This window comes from Salmo salar, chromosome ssa12 (assembly GCF_905237065.1).
Source record: "Salmo salar chromosome ssa12, Ssal_v3.1, whole genome shotgun sequence".
NCBI lineage: Eukaryota > Metazoa > Chordata > Actinopteri > Salmoniformes > Salmonidae > Salmo > Salmo salar.
The window spans coordinates 37,452,233-37,477,094 of NC_059453.1; the positions used below are offsets into that span (position 1 = coordinate 37,452,233).

Below are 24,862 nucleotides of genomic sequence, written 5' to 3' on the forward strand. Positions count from 1 at the left end.
ACTGTGCCACCCTCCTCCCTCTGCTGCTGGCCTTCGCAGATAATAGGCTACAGCAGGTGTCGGCAACCTTATCCATTTGGAGTGCCAATTTATGTTACCATTTCTACCGTTCTGCGTGCCAGTTAGGGTTATCAATTAACAGTTTCATTTATAATAAAGTCTTCGTATCTCAAAATCTTTGCCATGTGGTTCATCTATCTAAATTGATATAAAACAAATCTAAAAGTAACTTATATTGCCATTGCCAACTCTGTAAAAAAATTGCCTACATAAAGCCAACAAATATTAACATTGCAGCCTGCAGGTAGAAAATATCGTGATTTTAAAAATAATATGTATATCCTATAATGGCCTGTCTGCATCGAACTTGAAACATTGTATCAACTAGGGCAGTGTTTTCCAAACTTTTTATAGTCCCGTACCCCTTCAAACATTCAACCTCTAGCTGCCTACCCCCTCTAGCACCAGGGTCAGCGCACTCTCAAATGTTGTTTTTTGCCATTGTAAGCCTGCCACACACACACTATACAATCAATTTATTAAACATAAGAATGAGTGTGAAATTATCACAACCCGGCTCGTGGGAAGTGACAGAGAGCTTTTATAGGTCCAGAGCACTAATAATAATAATAATAATCAATAATGTTGCTATTTATTTAATCTTACATATAAAACCTTATTTGTTCATCGAAAGTTGTGAATAACTCACCACAGGTTAATGAGTAGGGTGTGCTTGAAAGGATGCACATAACTCTGCAATGTTGGGTTGTATTGGAGAGTCTGTCTTCAATAATTTTCCAAACACAGTCTGTGCCTGTATTTAGTTTTCATGCTAGTGAGGGCCGAGAATCCACTCTTACATAGGTACGTGGTTGCAAAGGGCGTCAGTGTCTTAACAGCGCGATTTGCCAAGGCAGGATACTCTGAGCGCAGCCCAATCCAGAAATCTGGCAGTGGCTTCTGATTTAAATACAATTTTCACAGAACCGCTTGTTGCAATTTCGATGAACGCTCTCTTGTTCAGATGTCGGTAAGTGGACTGGAGGCAGGGCATGAACGGGATAACGAATCCAGTTGTTTGTGTCATCCGTTTCGGGAAAGTACTTGCATAATTGCACACCCAACTCACTCAGGTGCTTCTCTATATCACATTTGACATTGTCTGTAAGCTTGAGTTAATTTGCACACAAAAAATCATACAATGATGGGAAGACCTGTGTGTTGTCCTTGTTAATGCAGACTGAGAAAAGCTCCAACATCTTAATCATAGCCTCAATTTTGGCCCGCACATTGAATATAGTTGCGGAGAGTCCCTGTAATCCTAGATTCAGATCATTCAGGAAAGAAAAAACATCACCCGTATAGGCCAGTCGTGTGAGAAACTCGTCATCATGCAAGCGGTCAGACAAGTGAAAATGATGGTCAGTAAAGAACTTAAAGCTCGTCTCTCAATTAAAAAAAAAAAAAAAACGAGTCAATACTTTGTCCCCTGTAAAAGCGTTACATGGTCGTTGCCCATATCATTGCATAGTGCAGAAAATACACGAGTTCAGGAGCCTTGCTTTAACAAAGTTAACCATTTTCACTGTAGTGTCCAAAACGTCTTTCCAGCTGTCAGGCATTCCCTTGGCAGCAAGAGCCTCTCGGTGGATGCTGCAGTGGACCCAATTGGCGTTGGGAGCAACTGCTTGCACGCGCTTTACCACTCCACTATGTCTCCCTGTCATGGCTTTTGCGCCATCAGTACAGATGCCAACATGAGCAGCAGCTACATTTGGCTACATACGGACCGTTAGTGGAATTCCCGCGAGAGTGTAACGGTTAATGTGATTGGATGTTAATTATTTGACTAGGCTACCTGTATTTGACATTGTTGTTATTTCGCTGAACACTAGATGGTGTCATTTTATTTTTGGCAGTGAAACAAGGCTACTCAGGCGAGGAAAAAAAACTTCACCCAAATGTATAGCCCCATTGGAAAATATAAATGGACTATTTGAAAAATGTGTGAGAAAGAAAAAAAACATTTATTATTATAAAAAATACATGTAAATCACATTTTTATATGGCGTACCCCCGACGACATTGCGTACCCCAGTTTGGGAATACCTGAACTAGGCTATCAACTGGATCCGGGCCCAAAGCTCGCGCTAGCAAACTTGCAACATTTTATAAAATATTCTGGGCCCTCAGAGTTTCCTGCACCAGTGAACTCGGGACAGACAGACACAGCTGTAGGCTATTTGTGCAAGGGATAAGTAATTAGGTATTTTATGATGTTTGCACTGGATCAGAACATTAAATTTTTTCCTTTCATGCTGAGTGGTTCGATCGAAAGGGAGAGAGCTGGAAATATTTTTCAAATATGTTGAGGAACCATTGTCATGATCAGTAAAAAAACACACCTTTTTACTCGCTGTTTGAGGTGAAGAATAAATTACTTTGAGAAGCTCCACAACTAGAGAGGCGCAGCGGTCTAAGGCACTGCATCTTGGTGCAAGAGGCGTCACTGCAGTCCCTGGTTCGAATCCAGGCTGCATCACATCCGGCTGTGATTGGGAGTCCCATAGGGCGGCGCACAATTGACCCGGCGTCATCCGGGTTTGGCTGGGGTAGGCCGTCATTGTAAATAAGAATTTGTTCTTAATTGACTTGCCGAGTTAAATAAAGGTAAAATAAAATAAAAACATTAGTGGTGGTGAGTTAAGACTATCAGACATTTTTTCTCACAAATGTAGGAGCTGTGCAAACAAAACAAGTTGTCCACTCCAACGATGAGAACGGTAAACAACTGTACTAATGATATATTGAATCCATTAACAGAAATGACTGTAACCAAACAAACATTATAGATTAGAAATTATGAGAATTAACAGTAAATGTACTACTCTGCTGATGATATATGTAATGGGGGATTGCGCGCGAAATGTCGGGAGAGAGACATTGTGCATCTTAACCACACTCCCCTTCTTCTTGGATCTCCGCGGCCTCTGCAAATTCCACTAAGACATGCGTGAATCAGACAGGTGTCTTGTATGCCATGAAAAAAATATATATATTTGCGACTGCTCCGCTCAAAAACTCTCGGCTGACCAACAGCCTATCGACCAAACAATCGAACAGTCGACTAAATGGCGTCAGCCCTGGTAGAAACATACCTAGGTGTTCAAGCATTTTGAATTATACCAATCTTTTATTGTTGCCATCTAGTGTATTGCAATCACCATCTACTGTCTGGTTAAAGGTGTCTCCCAGATTCCACACTGCTGTGTCTTCTCAGTTGTGATTTTGTTTTCCGGAACCTTCCAGGTTTGAAATCCCCGAGCCAAAGCCCACAGAGGCAGACCAGATGGCCATAGAGAACGGAGACCAACCTCTCAGCGCCGAACTCAAACGATTTCGCAAGGAGTTTGTCCAGCCAGTCCAACTCCGGTACTTCTCCACCCCTCCCAATTTACCACACCTAATTCCAGAGGTTGTATTCATTACGGACTGTAACAAAAAAACATTTGACAGCTAAAAAATTCTTATTGGACAAGTCGAGGTAGCCCCTGTCTGTTTTCTTTCATTTTGGTGCCTAATGAACATGACCTAGGGGTCAACAGAACATCCTGGTTTTCTTGTGATACTTATGGTGCCACATGGAGGGTAGTCGGTCCTGATTAGCAGAGAAAGGTTTCAAACTGTTTCAATGCTGGGTTGAAACAGAAGCATGCACTTTTTTTCGTTTCTTTTTATATACAGTGCATCCGGGAAATATTCAGACCCCCTGATTTTTTTCCCCCCACATTTTGTTACATTACAGCCTTATTCTAAAATGTTATTTTTTTTATCCTCATCAATTTACACGATACCCCATAATGACAAAGCGAGAACAGTTTATTTGATTTTTTTTGCAAATTTGTTAAATATAAAAAACACATACCTTATTTACATAAGTATTCATAGCCTTTGCTATGAGACATGAAATTGAGCTCAGGTGCACCATGTTTCCATTGATCATCCTTGAGATGTTTCTACAACATTTAAGTGATTTAAAGTCCACTTGTAGTAAATTCAATTGATTGGACATGATTTTGAAAGGCACACACTTGTCTATATAAGGTTCCACAGTTGACAGTAAATGTCAGAGCAAAAACCAAGCCATGAGGTTGAAAGAATTGTCTGCAGAGCTCAGAGACAGGATTGTGTCGAGGCACAGATTTGGGGAAGGGTACTAAAACATTTCTGTAGCATTGAAGGTCCCCAAGAACACAGTGGCCTCCATCATTCTTAAATGGAGGAAGTTTGGAACCACCAAGACTCTCTTCTTAGAGCTGGCCGCCCAGCCAAACTGAGCAATCGGGGGAGAAGGGCCTTGGTCAGGGAGGTGATCAAGAACCGGACGGTCACTCTGACAGTGCTCCAGAGTTCCTCTGTGGAGATGGGAGAACCTTCCAGAAGGACAACCATCTCTGCAGCACTCCACCAATCTGTCCTTTATGGTGGAGTGGCTAGACGGAAGCCTCTCCTCAGTAAAAAGCACTTGACAGCCGCTTAGAGTTTGCCAAAAGGCACCGAAAGGACTCTGACTATGAGAATCGTGATCAAACCACAATTGAACTCTTTGACCTGAATGCCAAGCGTTACATCTGGAGGAAACCTGGCACCATCCCTACAGTGAAGCATGGTGGTGGCAGCATCATGCTGTGGGGATCATTTTCAGCGGCAGGGACCGGAAGATTAGCCAGGATCAAGGGAAAGATGAACGGAGCAAAGTACAGAGAGATCCTTGATGAAAACCTCCTCCAGTGCGCTCAGGACCTCAAACTGGGGCGAAGTTTCACCTTCTTACAGGACAACGACCCTAAGCACACAGCCAAGACAACCCATGAGTCACTTCAGACAAGTCTCTGAATGTCCTTGAGTGGCCCAGCCAGAAACCAGACTTGAACCCAATCGAAGATCTCTGGAGAGATTTGAAAATAGCTGTGCAGTGACGCTCCCCATCCAACCTGACAGAGCTTGAGAGGATCTGCAGAGAAGAATGGGAGAAACTCCCCAAATACAGGTGTGCCAAGCTTGTAGCGTCATACCCAAGAAGACTCGAGGCTGTAATTTCTGCCAAAGATGCTTCAACAAAGTACTGAGGAAAGGGTCTGAATACCTATGTAAATGAGATATTTCAGTTTACCATTTTTTATAAATGTGCAAACATTTCTAAAAAACAGTTTTTGCTGTGAAAAACAATTGTGGACAAAGTCAAGGGGTTTGAATACTTTCCGAATGCATTGTAAATATTTTTTTGTAAATATATAGAATTTTTTTATGCATATATTTTACTACTTTATTCTTTTCCACTAACCCTACCACCCCTCCCCTAATTGGAGTAAACTAATGGACAACAATACTTAGGCTTCCACTTCAGGTTATACATACTACATAGATTTCACTGACAATATATTTTACATTTGTTATCTTTTTGTTTGTTTTTAGTCCCAGCCTTCAGCTACCCTCAACCCTTCCCATCTATCTCTGAAGAACATCCAGTTTTCATTTCTAGCTGCCATATATTTTTCCAGCTCTTTGTAGGTCTCAATTAATCTGTGGCTCTCTGGTCTCTTATCAGTCAACTCATTGCTTTCCCAGTCTCTGGAGTTGGTTTAAGTTGCTAATCCAGGGTCAGATTTATTTCGTTTTTAGGTCAGGATTTGTAGTTAGTGGTCTCTTGCTGGTCTGTAACTGGTATCTAAATGGTTTTGACCTACTCTCTCTTCCTGCAGAGTACTGAATGTATGTCGCCACTGGGTGGAGCACCACTTCTATGACTTTGAGCGGGACTGCCAGTTACTCAAGCGTCTGGAGGAGTTCATTGCATTGGTGCGAGGTATGTGTGGATAAATCGGGGCAAGGACTTTCTCTTCTCCTCTCGTTGCATATCCTCTCTTTTTGTCTTGTATTTTCTCCTCTTCTTTTCCTCTTTTCTTGTCTCTTCTATTCTATTTTCTTCTAATTTAGTGTATTTTTTTCTCTTCTCCTCTTCTTTAGTGTATTTTTTTTCTCTTCTCCTCTTCTCTGAGTGACAATCTTCCTCTCTGTGACCCCTCCCAGGCAAGGCCATGAAGAAGTGGGTGGAGTCCATCACCAAGATCATCCAGAGGAAGAAGCAGGCTCAGGCCAACGGGCCCAGCCACAACATCACATTCGAGAGCTCGCCACCGCCCATCGAGTGGCACCTCAGTAAGCCAGGCCAGACAGACCAGTTTGACCTCATGACCCTCCACCCCATTGAGATCGCCCGGCAGCTCACACTGCTCGAGTCCGACTTCTACAGGTAGGCCTACAGTACCGTATGGCCGTCCACGCCAGTGTTTTTTAACTCCATTCCTTTTTGTTCCTGTCCAGTACTAAGGCACCTCAATTTATCACTGGCTTGATTACTTGGATCAGCTGTGTAAGTGTTGTCCTAGAGCAAAAATGCGACCCACCACCTGGATTCGGTCCTATGTAGCAAAATTTGAAATGGTGTCTTTTACATTGGATAAAAGTACAGACTCAGAGCTAGAAATGTGATATCATACACTCCAGTTGAGGAACATTGAGAAAGTAATTCTGCTTTGAAAGTTGGTAAACTTGTAACCCCACTTTTGAGAAAATGGCCCTTGAATGTTTTGGTACACCTACTTGGAGAGCTTTTCTTTGTCTACACCCATTCAGCATCGTTCACACACCCTTACGGTTATTTTTTATTTAATTTGTAATTTTACTGATTGTATTGAATTTTAAATCTGATACAAGCCTGTTGCTCTTTTATTATTATTATTATTATTATTATTATTATTATTATTATTACTATTACTACTACTACTACTACTATTATTGAAAACAAAATCATTTCTGTTTATTTAATTTGTCATGTTTTGCACTTGCCTTAGCCCAACCCATCTCTTTAAGGATTCACATTTGAGGCCATGTGCTAAACAGACTGAGTAGTGTAGTAAACAACCAAGGATTTCAAGACTAAAAGTGCTAAAAGTAGTAGCCTACAATAAGTAAAAGCTCCAGGAAAAAATACACTTTATCTAGTCCTTGTCCTATATCCTAACTTGACTTTGGTGCAGGTCATGTTTGTCTTTACATTACCATCTCTGGTAAACAACACACTATATCAAATAAAATCAGAAAATGTATGTGTCACATGTACAGGATACAGAAGGTGTAAATGGTACTGTGAAATGGTTACTTGCATATCAGCAATATCAAACATAGAAAGTGTCCTGATAAAATATAGTGTCAATATTTTATCATTATTAGGTGATGCTTACCCAGACAGACTTGTCTAAATTGATAGGCCATGTGAAAGAAATGCCATATCCACCCCCAGCCACATCTAGCTAAGTGGATGGGTCACTATTGTCTAGACTCCGTTTTGTTTGTAGCTACATCTTGTTTGGCCAGCGTTGTGTTAAGTCACTCCGGTTCACACTGACCGTGGCGTGTGCAGAAAGTAGCCCATCACAACTTTTTCCAACTGATCTCTTGAGAGCGCCTGCTAATTTCAGGGCATCAATGTTGTTGAGAAAAGTAGCAAAACTTTTGTAGTTCTCAATAGCTAATGTTATATCTTTCAAAAAAGGTGCAGTAGAAATGACTATCAACACATACTAAAGAGTTCACGTTATAGACAGAAGCCTGCTACATGGCAGACCAATCCAAACTCATCTCCCGGCATGTCCAGCCCACCCATTATCTCAGCCAATCATGGCTAACGGGAAGGTTCCTGTCTTTTTCCATGGCTAAACCAACTAGGCTCATAATTTAACAATTGAATTAGTATTTACAGATGGAATACACATTTTCTATTAAGGCACATGAAAGTTCACATGTTCCAGAAGGTATTTCTGCCCAAAAACACATTTTGATTAAAAGTAAAAGACGTTCAAATGCCTCTCCTGTGAAGTTGTGACGTGCGACATACGCCTAGCTTCCTGAAATGGGGCACAAATGTGCTGTATTTGTTGCCTTCATACCAGGTGGGGAATGAAGGGTGGAGGTGTACCACTTTATTTAGTCCCCTTAATACCTGGTAATTATTTGTTACATAATTTCATGTAATTAGAAAGTTCTCAGTGGTAATAGGACTTTAAAAAACGAACAACTGTAGTTTGGGATATTCTTTCAGGATTCATATCTTTGCAGTTGCACCCAGATCCTCCTAAGAGGTCGCTTACATTGGAAGATGCATTTACATCATTTAGCAGACGCTCTTATCCAGAGCGACTTACAAATTGGATACTCCTTCATGGACATTTCAATTGATGTTCTTATAGCGAAGTGATACATTTTTTTTATACATTTACATTTTAGTCATTTAGCAGAAACTCTTATCCAGAGCGACTTACAGTAGTGAATGCATACATTTCATTTCATGCATTTTTTGTTTTTTTTGTACTGGCCCCCCGTGGGAATCGAACCCACAACCCTGGCGTTGCACACACCATGCTGGCGTTGCAAACACCATGCTCTACCAACTGAGCCACAGGGAGTGAATAAAATTGAGTTCATGATTCGTCACGCTTGATGCAGTCTTCACTTTGGATCCACCTCTTGTCTGAACGTGTTTCTATGTTTTCCCATTTTTTCCGATTGTAGTCGTTTAGTACAATAGAGGACACATGCGCACATGCACAATTTCTCACATATACTTACACACACACACACACACACACACACACACACACACACACACACACACACACACACACACACACACACACACACACACACAAACGTGCAGCACCAGAGAGGGGACGCAGGGACACACTTCCCCCTCTGACATCGCTGGGCCTGTGGGAACAGCTAGGGTGGGCCGTACCCAAGGTTATCCCCTCACCTCTTTCTCACGCTCCGGGCGAAGTTTCCCCTGGGTGGAGCTCTATGATCAGCTTCCTCTCTCCCAATATTAACCATAACCGTTAGTGGGGAAAATTCAAAACTCAATGTATGTACTGTAAGAATATCAATTGAAATGTCCATGAAGGAGCTGGTCCTCATTAATGCCCCATAGGTCACTTCATTGCTCCCTATTTGTTTACTATGCAAGCTTCTTATTTACCTAACTTTGTTGTTGAAGGATAAAAACATGAGTTACAAAACACATTCACAGGGTTGGTTAACTCTTGAGGTTCCTCGGGTCTCCACCGACTTAGGTAAATCCGCTTTTAGTTTTAATGCGCCCCACTGCTGGAAAAATTTACAGATCTCATTAAAACTGGATGTTCTGGTGCTGCTCGGGTGTTGATTGAAAACCTACTAGCTGAGAAATGTAACTGTTTATGATTGTGTATTTGCGTTTTGCATATATAAAACAAAAAACTCTTATTTATGCATGTGTAGTTTTAAATGTGTATATTGATGTGTATTGTGTACACAGTGCTCCCCTGGAAAAGAGACCCTTGGTCTCAGTGCAGACTACCTTCTAAAATAAAGTTCAAATAAAAACATTCAAATATTTACCTTACTCCATTTCCTAGGACGAGATCAAAACACACCGGCTAGGTGGCCCAAAAATGGTCGCCGGTATTGTCTGAAAATCTTACCGCAATGCTGGCACAGAAAGCTCCCTTAGCTGCCAAGACTGGAGTCGGTAGAAGTTTGCACCTAACCACTGACACAGTCAGATTTGTTTTGTTTGTCATATAACTAATAATGGTGGTCCTCTGTGGCTCACATGGTGAATGCATGGTGCTAGCCACACTAAAGTTGTTGCTTCAATTCCTGCTGGGATCACATAAACGTACAGTATAGTGCCTGCATATATTTTTTTGTAAGTCGCTTTGGATAATGGCATTGAATAGTTGGGGTATATGGTAATCTCCTCCTGCATCTTTTGTCTGGAGCATTATTGATCTCTCTCTGACCTATATCTATCTACAGGGCGGTGCAGCCGTCAGAGCTGGTGGGAAGCGTGTGGACAAAGGAGGACAAGGAGCTGAACTCGCCCAACCTTCTGCGCATGATCCGCCACACCACCAACCTCACGTTGTGGTTCGAAAAGTAAGAGCGCCAATTTTGTTTTTTGGCAGCACAAAGAATCAGTCCTCATGTGAAATGTGACCATGATACTCCTTACACTTGCAGTGTTGACCAAGCATTTTCTATGATGAATTTATGGCATGATAAAGTAAATTATGTAGTTGTTATGTAGCTCAATGTATACTGAACAAAAATATAAACACAAGTATAGTGTTGGTCCCATCAAACTGAAATAAAAGATCCCAGAAATGTTCCATAAGCACAAAAAGCTTTCTTCTCAAATGTTGTGCACTAATGAGTTTGCATCCCAGTTCGTGAGCATTTCTCCTTTGCCTAGATAATCCATCCACCTGACAGGTGTGGCATATCAAGAAGCTGATTAAACAGCATGATCATTACACAGGTGCACCTTGTGCATGGGGACAATAGAAGGCCACTCTAAAATGTGCTGTTTTGTCACACAACACAATGCCACAGATGTCTCAAGTTTTGAGGGAGCATGCAATTGGCAGGCTAACTGCAGGAATGTCCGCCAGAGCTGTTGCCAGAGAATTTAATGTTCATTTTTCTACCATAAACCACGTCCAACGATATTTTAGAGAATTTGTCAGTATATCCAACCGGCCTCACAACCGCAGACCACGTGTAACCACGAAAGTCCAGGACCTCCACATCCGGCTTCTTCACCTGCGGGATCGTCTGACAGCTGATGAAACTGAGCAGTATTTCTGTCTGTAATAAAGCCCTTTTGTGGGGAGAAACTCATTCTGATTGGCTGGGCCTGGCTCCCCAGACAGTGGGCTTGGCTCCCAAGTGGCTCCCAGGCCCAACCATGGCTGCGCCCCTGCCCACTCATGTCATATCCATAGATTAGGGCCTAATGAATTTGTTTCAATTGACTGATTTCCTTATATGAACTGTAACTCTGTAAAATCGTTGAAATTGTTGCATGTTGCGTTTTTTATATTTTTTGTTCAGTATAGTTATGTCATGTCCTTTGCATACAGATGTTATGAATGCATTTATGTAGGTGGCAGAATTTCACCCTAAATAAGGCTGTGATTACTTCTATCCTCCCTGTGTTGATTCTCAAGGGGAAAAGGAAGGAAACATTTGGGACTGTTCTTTGTGTATGAGCTGCTAATCCCTGTCTGATTTTACATGTGATATTACACCAGGCTTGATATCTCCAGAGACTTCCTGATTAGTTTTCAGGGGCCACTGAATTGGTTGAGTGAAATGTGTCCTTACACTGACTTAATAGCTCACCATGTTACTAAATGAGGACTAACAGGTCAATATGATGTTACTAATTAAACACATTTGGGAGCATTAAAATGTACCAGTGCTTATTTTCTTTCCCCCACTTACCGTACGCCAGCTGTGGAAGTTATTGACCGAACTATGCAGACCTGAGTCATGTTTATTAGGGCTTGCAGCAGAAAATGTTTTGCAATTCAAAACAAAAATGTGTGTTTCTTGTTGGACAAATCCAGGTAGTCCCTCCATGTTTGTCAGTTGTCCGTTTGGTGCCTAATGAACACAGCCCTGGCCCCTGGGTTTAAATGGCATTTGTTTTCAATGTACTATGTTCTACACCAGGTGTATCGTAGAGACGGAGAACCTGGAAGAGCGGGCAGCGGTGGTGGCGCGTATCATCGAGATCCTGCAGGTGTTCCAGGAGCTCAACAACTTCAACGGCGTGCTGGAGGTGGTCAGCGCCATGAACTCCTCGCCCGTCTACCGGCTAGACCACACCTTTGAGGTGAGGAAAGCCAGAGGGGTTCTTTCTGCAAGATTCTTTGGTGGTGTTAGGAAATAGTACCAAGACACTGTGATAACACTATCTGGCATTGTATGAATCCAATGAAAATTGCGGTACCAAATAAGTGCCTAGTGTTGATGAGTATTGAAATTAGTACATCTCTACGTTGAGGTAACATAAAATGACAGATTTCTTATCAATAGAATCATGACACAATGTGCCTCTGTGTACCATAGAGATGCATCTGTAGGACGAAATATATACACTTGTTTTGACTGTGAACTTTTGCCCCCTTTCCAGCAAATTCCAAGCCGACAGCGGAAGATTCTGGAGGAGGCCCACGAACTGAGCGAGGACCACTACAAGAAGTACTTGGCAAAACTACGCTCCATCAACCCCCCCTGTGTCCCCTTCTTTGGTATGTTCTAGAGCAGTGTTTCTCAACCTTTTTGATATCAAGTACCAGGAAGCTATGGTCCCGTTTGTAAGGGACTCACAAGTAATATACAGTTTTTTTTCTTTTGTATACAGCAGTACTGTGTGTATAAGACAATTTCCCCCTCGGGAACATTGAAGTTGATCCTGTCCTATGCGATCCAAAGCTAAGGTTTTTCCTCCTTGGAGGACCACTTACATTAAAACTAGTGTTGGTTAACCATCTCGGGGACCGGCCAGCAACATTCCACGGACCGGTGCCAGTCCATGGACATCATCGCTCCGCTCTCTCATGTCTTTTCTTTCTCTCTTCTCAGGGATCTATTTGACGAACATCCTGAAGACGGAGGAAGGCAACCCTGACTTCCTGAAGAGGCATGGCAAGGAGCTGATCAACTTCAGCAAGCGACGGAAAGTGGCCGAGATCACCGGGGAGATCCAGCAGTACCAGAACCAGCCTTACTGCTTACGGGTGGAGAACGATATCCGGGTAAGGAGCGAAAACAGTGATGTCACACGTTCCATTGAAGTCGATTCCCACTATATGGCCAGCCTGCATAGTCAACATTTCTGTAGAAATTGTAATACTTCCGGCTTTGCAGCATGATCCGACCCATCAACGTTTCACAAATACCATTTAGTTACGTGGAATATGAATGGGTGTAAATATTGAGTAACACAAGGAAGTAATATGAAACATGATTGGCCTGTAGCCTTTTCACGATTTCAGCTCTACAGTTACCATGTACAGTTCTGACAGTTTGCCAAGTCATAGCAACCTATTTGTTTTTGATTAGATATACATTTTAATGGTGATCCCTAGCTTCAACTTTAGTCTCATTGACATCAATGCATGACTAAGTGAAAGTTCGACATAAGTGGAAGGTAGGATTCACCAATTAGTAGAGAGTTACTGCCACTCAGCTCCTGACGTGTACTATTTGGTCATTTATCCAATTGTCCCCAATCACCCACACCCTTGTCTATCGTCATTAGGACAGCTATGTATATTTCACGATGGATCTTTCTATCTTTCTGACGACTCCCTCTCCTTTGTGTAACACAGAAGTTCTTTGAAAACCTCAATCCAATGGAGGACAAGGCAGAGAAGGAGTTTGCTGACTATCTGTTCAACAAGTCACTGGAGATCGAGCCTCGGAATGCCCGGTCATTGCCTCGATTTGTAAGTGTCTTGTTCCTCTCCGTCTTACGGTTCACGTGATTGTCCTCTCTCCGACTCCCTATGCAGTTTGATCAGTTGTTGTATTTAAAAAATTTGTTAGAATGACATTGGATCTTCTTGAGTTCAGATGAAAAATACGCTACTGCAAATGTTCAACTTAGACTTACAAGCATGAGGGAATACAATAACATGCAAAAACTTGTTTCGTTTTAGCTAACGTCATGGCTCGTTTGACAGTGTCATCTTCTGTGTTAGCGCTCACTTCATACCTGACAAAAGTGCAGCGCTTTGTAGATCGTCGCCATCTGGTGTTCAGAGTTATAACTGAAACCAGGGGCTCTTTGGATAGGTTCAATAAGAGTGGCTAAAATCCTATGATAATCAAATTGTATTGGTCACATACACGTGTTTAGCAGATGTTATTGCGGGTGTAGCGAAATGCTTGTAAAATGTTCTAAGGACTAGAAGCGAGGCAGCCCTCTGTTGGCACCATTTTTTTAGGTTCCGTAAGGGGTATAGGGATCGCTTTGAATTGCATTGAATGAGATGGCTTGAGAAGCTCTCTGGAATGCTGGAACTACGCTGCCGATTACAGCAGCACATTTTCTTTTTGAAAACTTGATTTGTAATCTAAATGCAGCAATTTATATACACAAACTTGATATTATTACAATATTTTATAAATATATACATTTTTGTAAATCCATTTTTATCTCATTGCTGCCAGGTGGGGCGGCGTCCGAGCGCCCTCTATGGACGCAACGCCCCTGCTATTATTAAGGTAGAAAAAAGACTGACAATTTGTCAGCAGAATTGATACCTATAACAATTACATGTAACTGCCGAAATAAAGGAAACACTTAAGTAAATGAAGGATATAAAGTATATTGAAAACAGTTGTTTCCGCACAGGTGTTCCTGAGCTAATTAAGCAATTAACATCCCATCATGCTTAGGGTCATGTATAAAAATGCCCTGTTGCCCATTTTGGCTACCATGGCTAGAAGAAGAGATTGGTGACTTTGAAAGAGGTGTCTCAAGGTGTATAGAGGGTTTAAAGTGTGTGTGTGTGTGTGTGTGTGTGTGTGTGTGTGTGTGTGTGTGTGTGTGTGTGTGTGTGTGTGTGTGTGTGTGTGTGTGTGTGTGTGTGTGTGTGTGTGTGTCACTAGATCTCACCCAATTGAACACTTGTGGTAGATTCTGGAGCGTCACCTGAGTCAGCGTTTCCACCACCATCAACAAAACAGCAAATTATGGAATTTCTCGTGGAAGAATGGTGTCACATCCCTCCAATAAAGTTCTAAACACTTGTAGAATCTATGCCAAGGCATATTGAAGCTGTTCTGGAGGCTTGTGGTGGCCCAACGCCCTATTAAGACACTTTATGTTGGTTTATGTATGTTGGTGTTTATTTTGGCAGTTACCTATAGGTAACACACTAACCAGATAGTTCCCCAATCTTCCGACATTAATTTATCAATTAACTACCAGATAGAAAAGAACCAGCAGCACTTGAGGGCTGAGGGTCTGCAATTGAGTAGCCCTGACATTATAGTGTTGCCCTGACCTCTCCTTCACCTCTCTTCTCCCCCTCTCTCTCCCTTTCTCCTTCCAGCCCAAGAAGTACAACTGCCCGCTCAAGTCCCCCGGCGTGCGCCCGTCCTCGGTGCGCCAGGGCACCATGCGCCACCCGACGCCACTGCAGAACGAGCCGCGCAAGATCAGCTACAGCCGCATCCCTGACAGCGAGATGGAGAGCGCCGCCTCTGCGCCCAACTCGCCGCGCACGCCCCTCACGCCGCCACCAGCCTCGGCCACCTCCAGCACCACAGACATCGGCAGCGTGTTCGACTCGCCCCAGGGCCCCTCCAGCCCCTTCCACTCCAGTAGGTGGTCCTTCGAGCCGGACGGGGGAGCACGGCAGAAGGGAGGGGAGGACGGGTGGGAGCGCAGCTAGAGCTTATAGAGAAAGTGTTTGAGAGTTAAACACAGTTTGAGAGTTTGAATATAAGGTGGTATCTAAAGAAAACGGTCAAAATGCTTCCTTCCTCCCCTTGGAGTAATCACTGAGCTAAGGTAAGTAATTAGCTAGGTGAATGCAAAGTGTTCCACTTCTTAGCTTTCACCAATCCAGTCATGTCAGATCAGTGAATACTCCAAGGAAGGGAGGAAGGAAGAATGCATGCAAGACCAGTCAGAGTGCAATTGAGTGTTATCGCTGTGAAATGTTTGGCGCCGACATGGATAATGCCAGTATTCCAATTTACTTACAGTATATGGTTCTGAGCACAGCCAACGGAACACAACCTCTTGCCCTAAAGATACTAACTCTGAACTAACCCATTTTACATTACCCTGTAACTCACATTATATCAGTAACTTTCCCATTTTCAGAACCCCGTTGTAACAAGGCGTGTGTGTGGGGGGTGATGACGCCCACAGTCCTTTCAGAATTGTGAACAGTGAATACATAAAGGGGTTAATGGGTGATAGGTCCAGTGGTCCGAAATGAAACTGGTCCATCCGAATCAGTCTCTCCGCCTCTCAGGGCCTTTTCTCTTTTTTCTTCTCTTTTCTCTCCTCCGGCCTCTCCCTCCATCCAGACTGCGACAGCATCTTTGCCCCGGTCTCTTTACCACACGGCCCACGTTAGTATGACCCTCTCAAAGCCAGCCTACCTGTTGTCAGTGTCCCCCCCACACCCCATCCAAGCAACTACATCTCTCACTCATTCTGACCCTCCCAAGGCCAACTTGCCTCTCCCTACCTGCATGCAACTGACATCCACCTCATTGCTCCCATCTCCGCCCACTGTTGCACCTGTCCGTCTCCATGGCAACGAACGCTCTGTCGTCTGTGTGTGCGTTTCGTAGCTCCAAGTAGACGTTGCCCACGGGTACAGATCTAGGATCAGTTTACCTCTCTCTGAACACCGACCCTAACCAGGCTACTAACCAGCTAAACTGACCTTAGATCAGTGTCACCTCCTCCTGTTCTCCTGTCCTAAATTCATTGTCACTGTGAGGTTTTACTCTAAGCATCCTTGTACAATATCACTCTGTAGTGTGTAGTTAGTTATTGAAGTTGGTCGACGTGATTGCCTCGGACATAATACTTTAGGGGTGTCGTTTTGCATACACTTCCCGAAAGGAGAGTGTCTATTACCCATCCATTCCTCATCCTCTATTCTAAATGTTTTCATTTTACGTGTTTTCAATCCTTGTTTTTACTCCATTCTTCATGGGCCTGAATGTCTGGAGATATTGTCTGATTAAAGACCTAGGAAACAGTCAAGTGCCAAGCAAAAGAGAGAACCCCCAGACACTCAGTTGCCCATCCCTGAGTTGCAGAGTCCTGTATGGGATGAATTTGGGGAATTTGGGTTAAATATGTGTAATTACTGTCTTCCTGTAAGACTTAATTTGAGTTCCTGATTTCCTTCTATTCCAGGGTCCTCCTCGGTTTCCTCCATGGTGAGTCTCCACAGGAGCACTGAAGACGCCACCGTCCCCCCACCTGTGCCCCCTCGCAGACGCCCCGAATCCGCCCCCGCTGAATCTTCCCCTTCGAAGGTGACTCTATTTTGACATGTTTGCCACCTAAAGTTGTTCTGAGACTGTACCGTTAGGAGGATTCTCAATTGATTGATTAAAGAGTGTAGATGTGGAATGCTAAATATCCAATGAAACACAACTAAGTTGCGCTGTCAGTTATTTGCTAGAGATTTAGATGACAATTTTGAGAGTTTGTCGAGTCGTTCTCCCACACTCTTCATAACGTTTCTGCTTCTCCTCCTTTCTCCTTTTCCACCTGCACGTCTCTCACATTCCAGATGATGTCCAAGCACTTGGACAGCCCCCCCGCCATCCCCCCGCGGCAGCCCACCACCACCAAGGTCTACTCGCCGCGCTACTCGCTCTCAACCGAGCGCACCTCCGTGTCGGAGCCGCCTGACAGCCCACCCACCCTGCCACCGAGGGAGCCTGTGAGAACGCCGGACGTCTTCTCCAGCTCCAACAGCCCCCTGCACCTGCAGCCACCCCCACAGGGCCGCATCCGCAGCAGCGAACCCACGCTGAGCCAGACCTTCTTCCCCCCCTCGCCGTTCGGCCCGCTCACCCCGCCACCACCCCCGACTCCATCGCCCTCGCTGGGGCCGCGCAAGCACCTGCCCTCCCCGCCCTTACCACTGCTGGGGCCCGGCGGCCCAGACTGCTGCGGCGACTCAGCCCTCCTCCCTCCGGGGGGTGCAGCTGGCCCCCCTGTGCCCCCCCGCCAGAGCACCAGCAGCGCTGCTGTCCAAGCCATCCCCAAGCTCCCCCCCAAAACGTACAAAAGGGAGTCGGTGTCATACCCATCCCTAGTGCATCGAGACGGCCCGCCCCTGCTGGAGAATGCCAACCCCTTTTAAAAAGACTTGTGTATGTGATCTTGGGGAGAATATTGAACACTAAAGACTTGGACAAGAAAAAAAAGACAATACCAGTGTAGGTTCTTAGCTACCTGGAAAAATAATCATGTGCCCTTATAAAAAAAAAAATACTTAAGCGAAAGATGATTGTCCTTTCTCATTCGTGCAGACCATTTGGAGATTCCCTATAAAAACCCTTTTGGGGTGGTATCTTACTGTTTGTTTGTTTTGTTGTGTGTGTTTGTATGTACAGTATGTCGTTTGTCATCGTCCAATGTTTATTTCATTTTTTTTTTTTTTTTTTTAAGTGAATCGATTGCAGCATTACTTGTCTATGAGCTCGGTGGCCTACCCATGCACATACAGCTTAAACCGTAGTAAACCATGGACCAGGCCCACACAAGTCCACCGCACGCTGGATGACGGAACGATAAAGACTGCAGCCCAGTTTGAACAGACTCCAGGAGAAATCCACAAACTTAATAGTGTTTTAACTCCCTGTGGGCTAAACCATCTACTAAAGTGGCCCATATTGTCCAGAGACGGACCAGAGAGGACTCAAGCTATCACACTGTTGCAAACCCATTCAACTCCCCCATAACAAATGTCTGTCGTTCAATCCACCTCACTCAGATGGAAAAAGGGACTTGGGAAATCATGTTGTTAGATGGTGTTTAAGGCTTTGTGTAGAGACTCAGTCCGAGGCGAGCGTTTTTTTTGTTGTGCCAGTAGATCGACCAGAGTACCATGATTTAAGGCAGGGTTTCCCAACCTCGGTCCTGGGTGCATGTTGTTTTGTTTTGCCCTAGCACTACACAGCTGATTCAAATAATCAAAGCTTGATGATGAGTTGGATAATTGAATCAGATGTGTAGTGCTAGGGCAAAAAAACTAAATGTGGGGGGCCCAGGACCGAGTTTGGGAAACCCCGATTTAAGGTACCCATCCACACCAAAGAGGTACTTTTCAAGAAACACAAGAAGTGATTGTTCTTAAGTTCGTGTTAGTACTTTTATGTTCTGATTCATTTCTGCCAATGAGTATGTAAAGAAAATTACGATTTGACTTCTTTAAACAAGGGAATAAAAGTGTTTCTACCACTCTATGCAGTAGGTCCGCTATGAAACTAGTGAAGAGCTGGCATGCAAAGGCCCAGTTAGAATATATTTGTTTAATGGTTCCTTCCTTCAAAGTGGTCACTGATCTGACATGACTGAAGCTGATAGAGCAAGGTCTCCAGTACATAACTCGATCAGTGACGTCATAAAGAGTCTGTATGGAAATGTAGTTGCTAGTTGCTTACCTCAAATTTCAGCTTGTGTATATGCCCCATACATGCAAGACTCATTTTAAGGTTTTTACATTTTAGTCATTTAGCAGACGCTCTTATCCAGAGCAACTTTACAGTAGTGAGTGCATATGTTTTTCATACTTTTTCGTACTGGTCCCCCGTGGGACTCGAACCCACAACCTTGGCATTGCAAGCGCTGTGCTCTACCAAATGAGCCACACGTTACAATTTCTTAACTCATGAAACCACACAATCCTTAGTTTTAGCCTACAATATGATTTTGCTCATGGGTGTCAGGAGATAAGCCCCTTTCTGTCCAATGAGGTCATTTCTGGGCACGGTTCGAGTTACACAGGAAATATTTCTGTGACTCAAGTGCACCCCAGAGGCAAACGTTCCATATAACCCAATTTTTAAAGCATCCAAAAAGGGCCATAGCAAAATGCAGTTGAATTTCTGGCGCTACCTAGATGGCTAAATATGAATGACTAGCCACAAAGAATTGTCTTTGTCCTTATTTTGCTTGATCATGAATACAATACATTTAATCACAGGTAGACCACACTATGTTACCAACTCACTATGGAATGGTCATATAGTTACAGTACATCTTGAGTACACCACATTTTAATTAAGAGAACAATAGCCTGTGACTGTGGCAATAGTTTATGTATGTGAAATCAAACAATTTGGTTAATTTGAAGAAGTACAAGTGTTCCACCTTCAGGTTATACTATGGTTTGTTCCCTAGGGTCAAAATGTGGGCTGTGAGTCACCCAAATGGCACCCCATTCCAGACACAGTGCACTACTTTTGACGAGCCCTATGGACCCTGGTCAAAAGTAGTGCACTATATAGATTCCGTTTGGGACGCACACATGATGAATAGCCTAAAGTAATTAACCTGGGTTTGTCGTTCTCATTGTAATCATTCTTGGCTATTCTCCCAGGTTTCTTCCCAACGGACTAAGTGCCATAGGGTCATCCTGTCAGTTGCTTCCAAAAACATGTTATTTTTCTGGCCCATACACTATGTAATGGCTGGAGTTTGAGAATCATAGAAATCGAATGACTAGAACGTGCATTCACATTCAAGTCACATTCCACGATGAGTCAACTGACGGCAATATCAGTGTACCAATATCTAGGAAAGTAATAATGACCTATTAAGGAAAGTTAACTTGAATTTAGCAACCAGGTTGTATGTGTGTACTGTATGTATGTGATCATCTCATTGACAGTGACTCTGGTGTTTACCAGCAATACTGTGAAAAGGCCTTGGCAATAGAGACCTCTTTAACCCACAACACGTTGATGCAGTGTCAGAAACAATAATTGTGCCACATCGGTAATAAACGTATCCTGCTGACCATGACTTCCAAGCGTTTAAGTCGAGACTGCAGCAGTGAGATGTGCAGTCAGGTAAAATTAGATGAGTAAAGGAATTTGTTTCACTGCTGTGTTGAGTTAGAATGTCAACAGACTCATATTTCACTGTCACAAACTGCATAGGAATACCCATTTAGCCATTAGTCAAATGGGGCACTTGGGGGATAAGTGCTAGGGGATAATTGGTTGACTGATTAATGTTAGAGTTGTGCTGAAGGTCCTGCGGTGCAGCTGGTCACCTAGAGACTGTGGCTAATATGTGTGATTTGAGTGTTTCTGGTAGTATTGGGAATCGATTATGCAGTTTCAGGAGGAACCTTTAATCATACGGCACGTCCCATACACAGCTGGAGTCTTTCTAAGCAGTGACTTCCGGGCTCAACCTTCCATCGTCTTGCCCAATCAGGCTTCCTGCACAATGGGGGTGACGGCCCACACCCTGTCGTAAATTAAAGGAGATGAGAGAGAACATCCCTCTCCAAATTTCACTGAGGAATGTGCTTTGTCTACAGAGGTTTCCCGCCGAATCTCTAACACGTTCTAAAGTGAATACTGGAAAAATATTCCTAACAGAGAATGTGGGGAATGGTCACTGGAAAATTTGAAAACAAATGTCATATTGGTTTTTATTTTGTGATATTAAGTGATATAAAGGAAATACTGTAACTTGGAAAGTATATACACTACATATACAAAGTCTCCATCCTTTACGTTGTGCATGAAATATGAACAATTATGAATGTTTTTTTGTTAAGATATGAATGTGATTTTAGGAGCCATGAGATCAGATCATTTGTGTCGTATAAACTTTGCACGTTAAGTAGCCACGCCCCTAGTGAGCTCAGAGAGCGTGTCAGCCTGACGGAACCTCCCTTTCGATCAGAGTGCATAAACGGACAGGTAAAGAAACAACAGCGAGATCAGAAAAGCATGAAGCGGGTGCTACACGTTTGAAATGGTTGGAACTTTGAACCTCAACACGAGGTGAAGAAAGTAAACTCACCTCGGAGACCAGAACGTCGCCAGGCTGCAGCTGCACGTGTAAAGTGGTTTGAAGAAAACTCAACTCGGACAAGCACTGGTACGGCTGAATAGCTGTCCTAAGAAAAGTATCTAGAAAAGTGAATTTAAGTGGGACCATTCTACTACTCTTCCAACCAACGTATTCTACTACTCATCACCACTGAGAACCATCTACACAGCTGGCTAGCCTATCTTCAAGTAAGCTTCAGGAGCAAATGGAAAGTAGAATAAACTCTGTAGTTCTGTTCAGGACTACACGACAAGTTAACGGGCAGACAGTAGAAGAGACGGATGAACGACCCCTTTTGGACAATCGGAGCCTTACAAGCATGCCGCGAAAAGGCCCAACAGTGAACCAAGGCATTGACACGTACATTCATGATTTCTTACTCAAGGGTGGCAGTTCGTGTGCAAAGTATATGATTACTCTGAGAATAGTTTCTAAAATGTATCAACGATAAATGTCTCTTTTTCTCTCTCTCCATCTCCTTTTGTAAAAAGCAACCATATTGTGTCAGTCCACTAGGGACCCTTTCCTACTGTATTAAGTGTGTATGTTTATCCTCTGTTATCATTTAGTTAGCTAGTAAATAAACAATTAAACCAATTTGTGTAGTACTGAATCATAAGTAAGGTTAGGGTTTTTGCAGATGCAGAAGGTTACGACTGTTCAGAATGATGATATGATGCGAAGTTATGATTAATACGTCAACTGTTTAATGGATGTGATAGGTAAAGACCTTTAGAGTTTAATTCGAGAGATGGTAACTCTAAAGAAACGCTCTTATGGTGCCCCAAATCCTAATGAGTTAATTGTTAGATGATTAATTGGGTAACAATTAAACATAGTTAGTTGATTAGATAAATAACAATCATCAGATTAATGAAAGTAAAGTCACGACAACAACTGTGGCCGGGGATTGGCACTGCCAGCAGGCTCCACACAGTCTGCAACTGGGGGCTGATCCAGCCGGGAGGCCAGCTACCAACCTCAGTCCACGGCCGGAGGCTGGCCACTCATGCCAAACTCCATCTACTACCACCCCTTCCAACATGTTTGTCAGATGGCGAGAAGCCAAACTAGTGAAATTTGGTTTCCCGTAATGATATTACATCACAAGGACTTTGGTTTATCTGGAATGACGCCACTAGTCTGTCTGTGAGTGCCTCTCTGTTTCATTGTAATCATATAGTCTCCGTTTTATTACCACACTTCTTATTAACTAAAGAAACCTTGCATTAATATACTATAGGGAATTGTCCTCAAACTCTACAATTAAGGTCAGCCAAAGTACATGCTATGTGTTCTGTCACCTCCTCTGTCTCTCGTTTTTTTCTGCTGTTGTTCAGGTTCGGACTGAAAAATGGTCAGTATGCCATGGCTGTCAGGCTCACCCAAAAGCAGTGCCAGACTGGACAGTTTGATGTCAGTGTTGAACCACAGGTGGTCCGGGAGGCACTTACTGCCGGCCAAATCTACAAAGGGGACAAGATCATCGCAGCCACACCGTCTCATTTCTACCACGCAGAGTATCGTCTCCTGAGTATTACTACCCAGGAAATGGGCTACCCCATATTACACCTGACAGATAACAACAATGACTGTATACTCTTCTTTACCACATTCTCTCCCTGCCTGGAGTCCTGTATGAAAGAAAGAGGAGGCCACAGCATTATCAATGATCTTGATAAGGCCTTTCGTACTAGAGACCTAAACTATAAGGCCTTTGTGTTCGAGAAAGTCTGGCAACCTAAGTGGGGTGGGGCGAAAACCAATCCCCCAAGGCAAAAAGTACTAAACTCCTTCAATACAATACATAAGAAGATCCCCCTATATCGCTGTGCACAAAGCAAGTGTTATTATTGCAACGTGAACACAGGTCACTGTTTGGAGGGCTACAGTGACTGAGTGCACTCCTTCAAGTCCAGCTGAGCCAATGAAGCCTCCTGTATCTGTAGAGGACTGTCACCCTCTCTCTCCCTTCATCCCTCTCTCTGTCTCTCACTGTCCCTTTTTGCCCTTTCCTCAGTATCTCTGTCCCTCCTTGGGGGAATCTCAATTGGTTTTGCTTGACTCCTCGCTCCCTCCATCCTCTCCTCACCTCCTTTTGAAAAAGGTCAAAGGTAATCAAAGAGAGGAGGTGAGGAAAGGAAACGTGCAAACAAATGTGCTTGTATGAAATGACTCTCCTTCACCAGCACGTCATCAGGCAAATGACATTTACAAAGGAGTAATCCCCAAATATGTGTTAAGTGGTAAAAAAATATGTAGCTGGTTGCGCTAGACATTTTATTGAGAGATAAGTATTGTATCGTTTTTTAAATGTGGGCATGCTTTTCTCAGAGAAAACAATAGCTGATTCAAAGGGGGTGTGGCAGATTTTAAAACACTTTCACGTTACCCGCTGGGAGGATACATTTGTGCTCAGGCTATCGACGAGAGGAGGACCACTTTTTGGTTTCCGGGTCCCGGTGGAGAGGAGGACAAGGGAGTGGATGGACTTTTTCCCAATTTGAGAATCCCCTTCCCTTATCCTTGTTTCTCTCTATCCTTCCCTCCCTTTCCTTCTCTTTCATTTTCTCCCCCACGACAGTTCCACAGTTCAATAAACTACACTATTACAGGACCATCTCTCTTTTCATTCCTGTGTTGTAGGTGAGGACGTAGTGGTAAGAAAGGTGGATAAGAGAATAATAGATAAGACAAGCTGATTTGTCATGAGGATGTTATGTCACACACAGGCAGTGTAACAATGTTCTGGGAAACAAATACGAATATCTCAATGTATAACAAGTTTATGAAAATGATTTGCTTGCTAAACAATGAGACAAGAATATGAGGCAAGAATGACACAATCTTATCATATTTTAACAAGGTTATGGCATTTGTGACAGTAACCCAAAGAGATGGTAACACATGTTTGTAACTGTGTATTATGTTATAGTACTAGTTTATTATTAGGTTAACGTTAAACAGTCTGTAACCGTATCCTATACAGTATTTATATCAATGCGAGGTTATCACAACAATAAGATGCATTGAAAACCTTTAAACTATAGTGTGACTGCAGTTGAGGCCTATCATTGTGGGGCACTATGTTATACTTTATTGGCTGTGACATCACATAAATCCCATCTTCTCTTTGTCAAGTGCCCATTTCAAATCGACCCGAACATCTGTGAAGTTGTAGAGCTCTGGAGGACTACTTAGTTATAACGCACAATGTAATACTGTAGCTCAATGTGTGAGGATGAGATTCCCTTATGTATTGTTGGAAGGGTTGGACGGTATCCAGATTTTCATATCGCCATACCATCCTTCTCTCATACTGGTATATTTAAGCAATAAGGC

The 24,862-nt window shown here is 43.2% G+C and overlaps 1 protein-coding gene across 4 annotated transcripts in view; it reads left to right on the forward strand.

Moving 5' to 3' along the window:
* Positions 1-18,912, forward strand: part of LOC106564790 (son of sevenless homolog 1) — a 74,018-nt gene extending 55,106 nt beyond the window's left edge. The window contains exons 12-24 of one of the 4 annotated variants that reach the window (XM_014131166.2): positions 3,310-3,432; positions 5,763-5,866; positions 6,091-6,313; positions 9,916-10,035; positions 11,617-11,779; positions 12,080-12,197; positions 12,532-12,704; positions 13,281-13,397; positions 14,125-14,178; positions 15,012-15,282; positions 16,000-16,044; positions 16,847-16,968; positions 17,229-18,912. In XM_014131166.2, the coding sequence (XP_013986641.1) occupies positions 3,310-3,432; positions 5,763-5,866; positions 6,091-6,313; positions 9,916-10,035; positions 11,617-11,779; positions 12,080-12,197; positions 12,532-12,704; positions 13,281-13,397; positions 14,125-14,178; positions 15,012-15,282; positions 16,000-16,044; positions 16,847-16,968; positions 17,229-17,807 (2,212 nt within the window). In that variant the 3' untranslated portion in view covers positions 17,808-18,912. The remainder of the gene's footprint in view (positions 1-3,309; positions 3,433-5,762; positions 5,867-6,090; positions 6,314-9,915; positions 10,036-11,616; positions 11,780-12,079; positions 12,198-12,531; positions 12,705-13,280; positions 13,398-14,124; positions 14,179-15,011; positions 15,283-15,999; positions 16,045-16,846; positions 16,969-17,228) is intronic. The other 3 variants (XM_014131167.2, XM_014131168.2, XM_014131169.2) reach the window with 3 other exon arrangements.
* Positions 18,913-24,862: the final 5,950 nt, after the last annotated feature.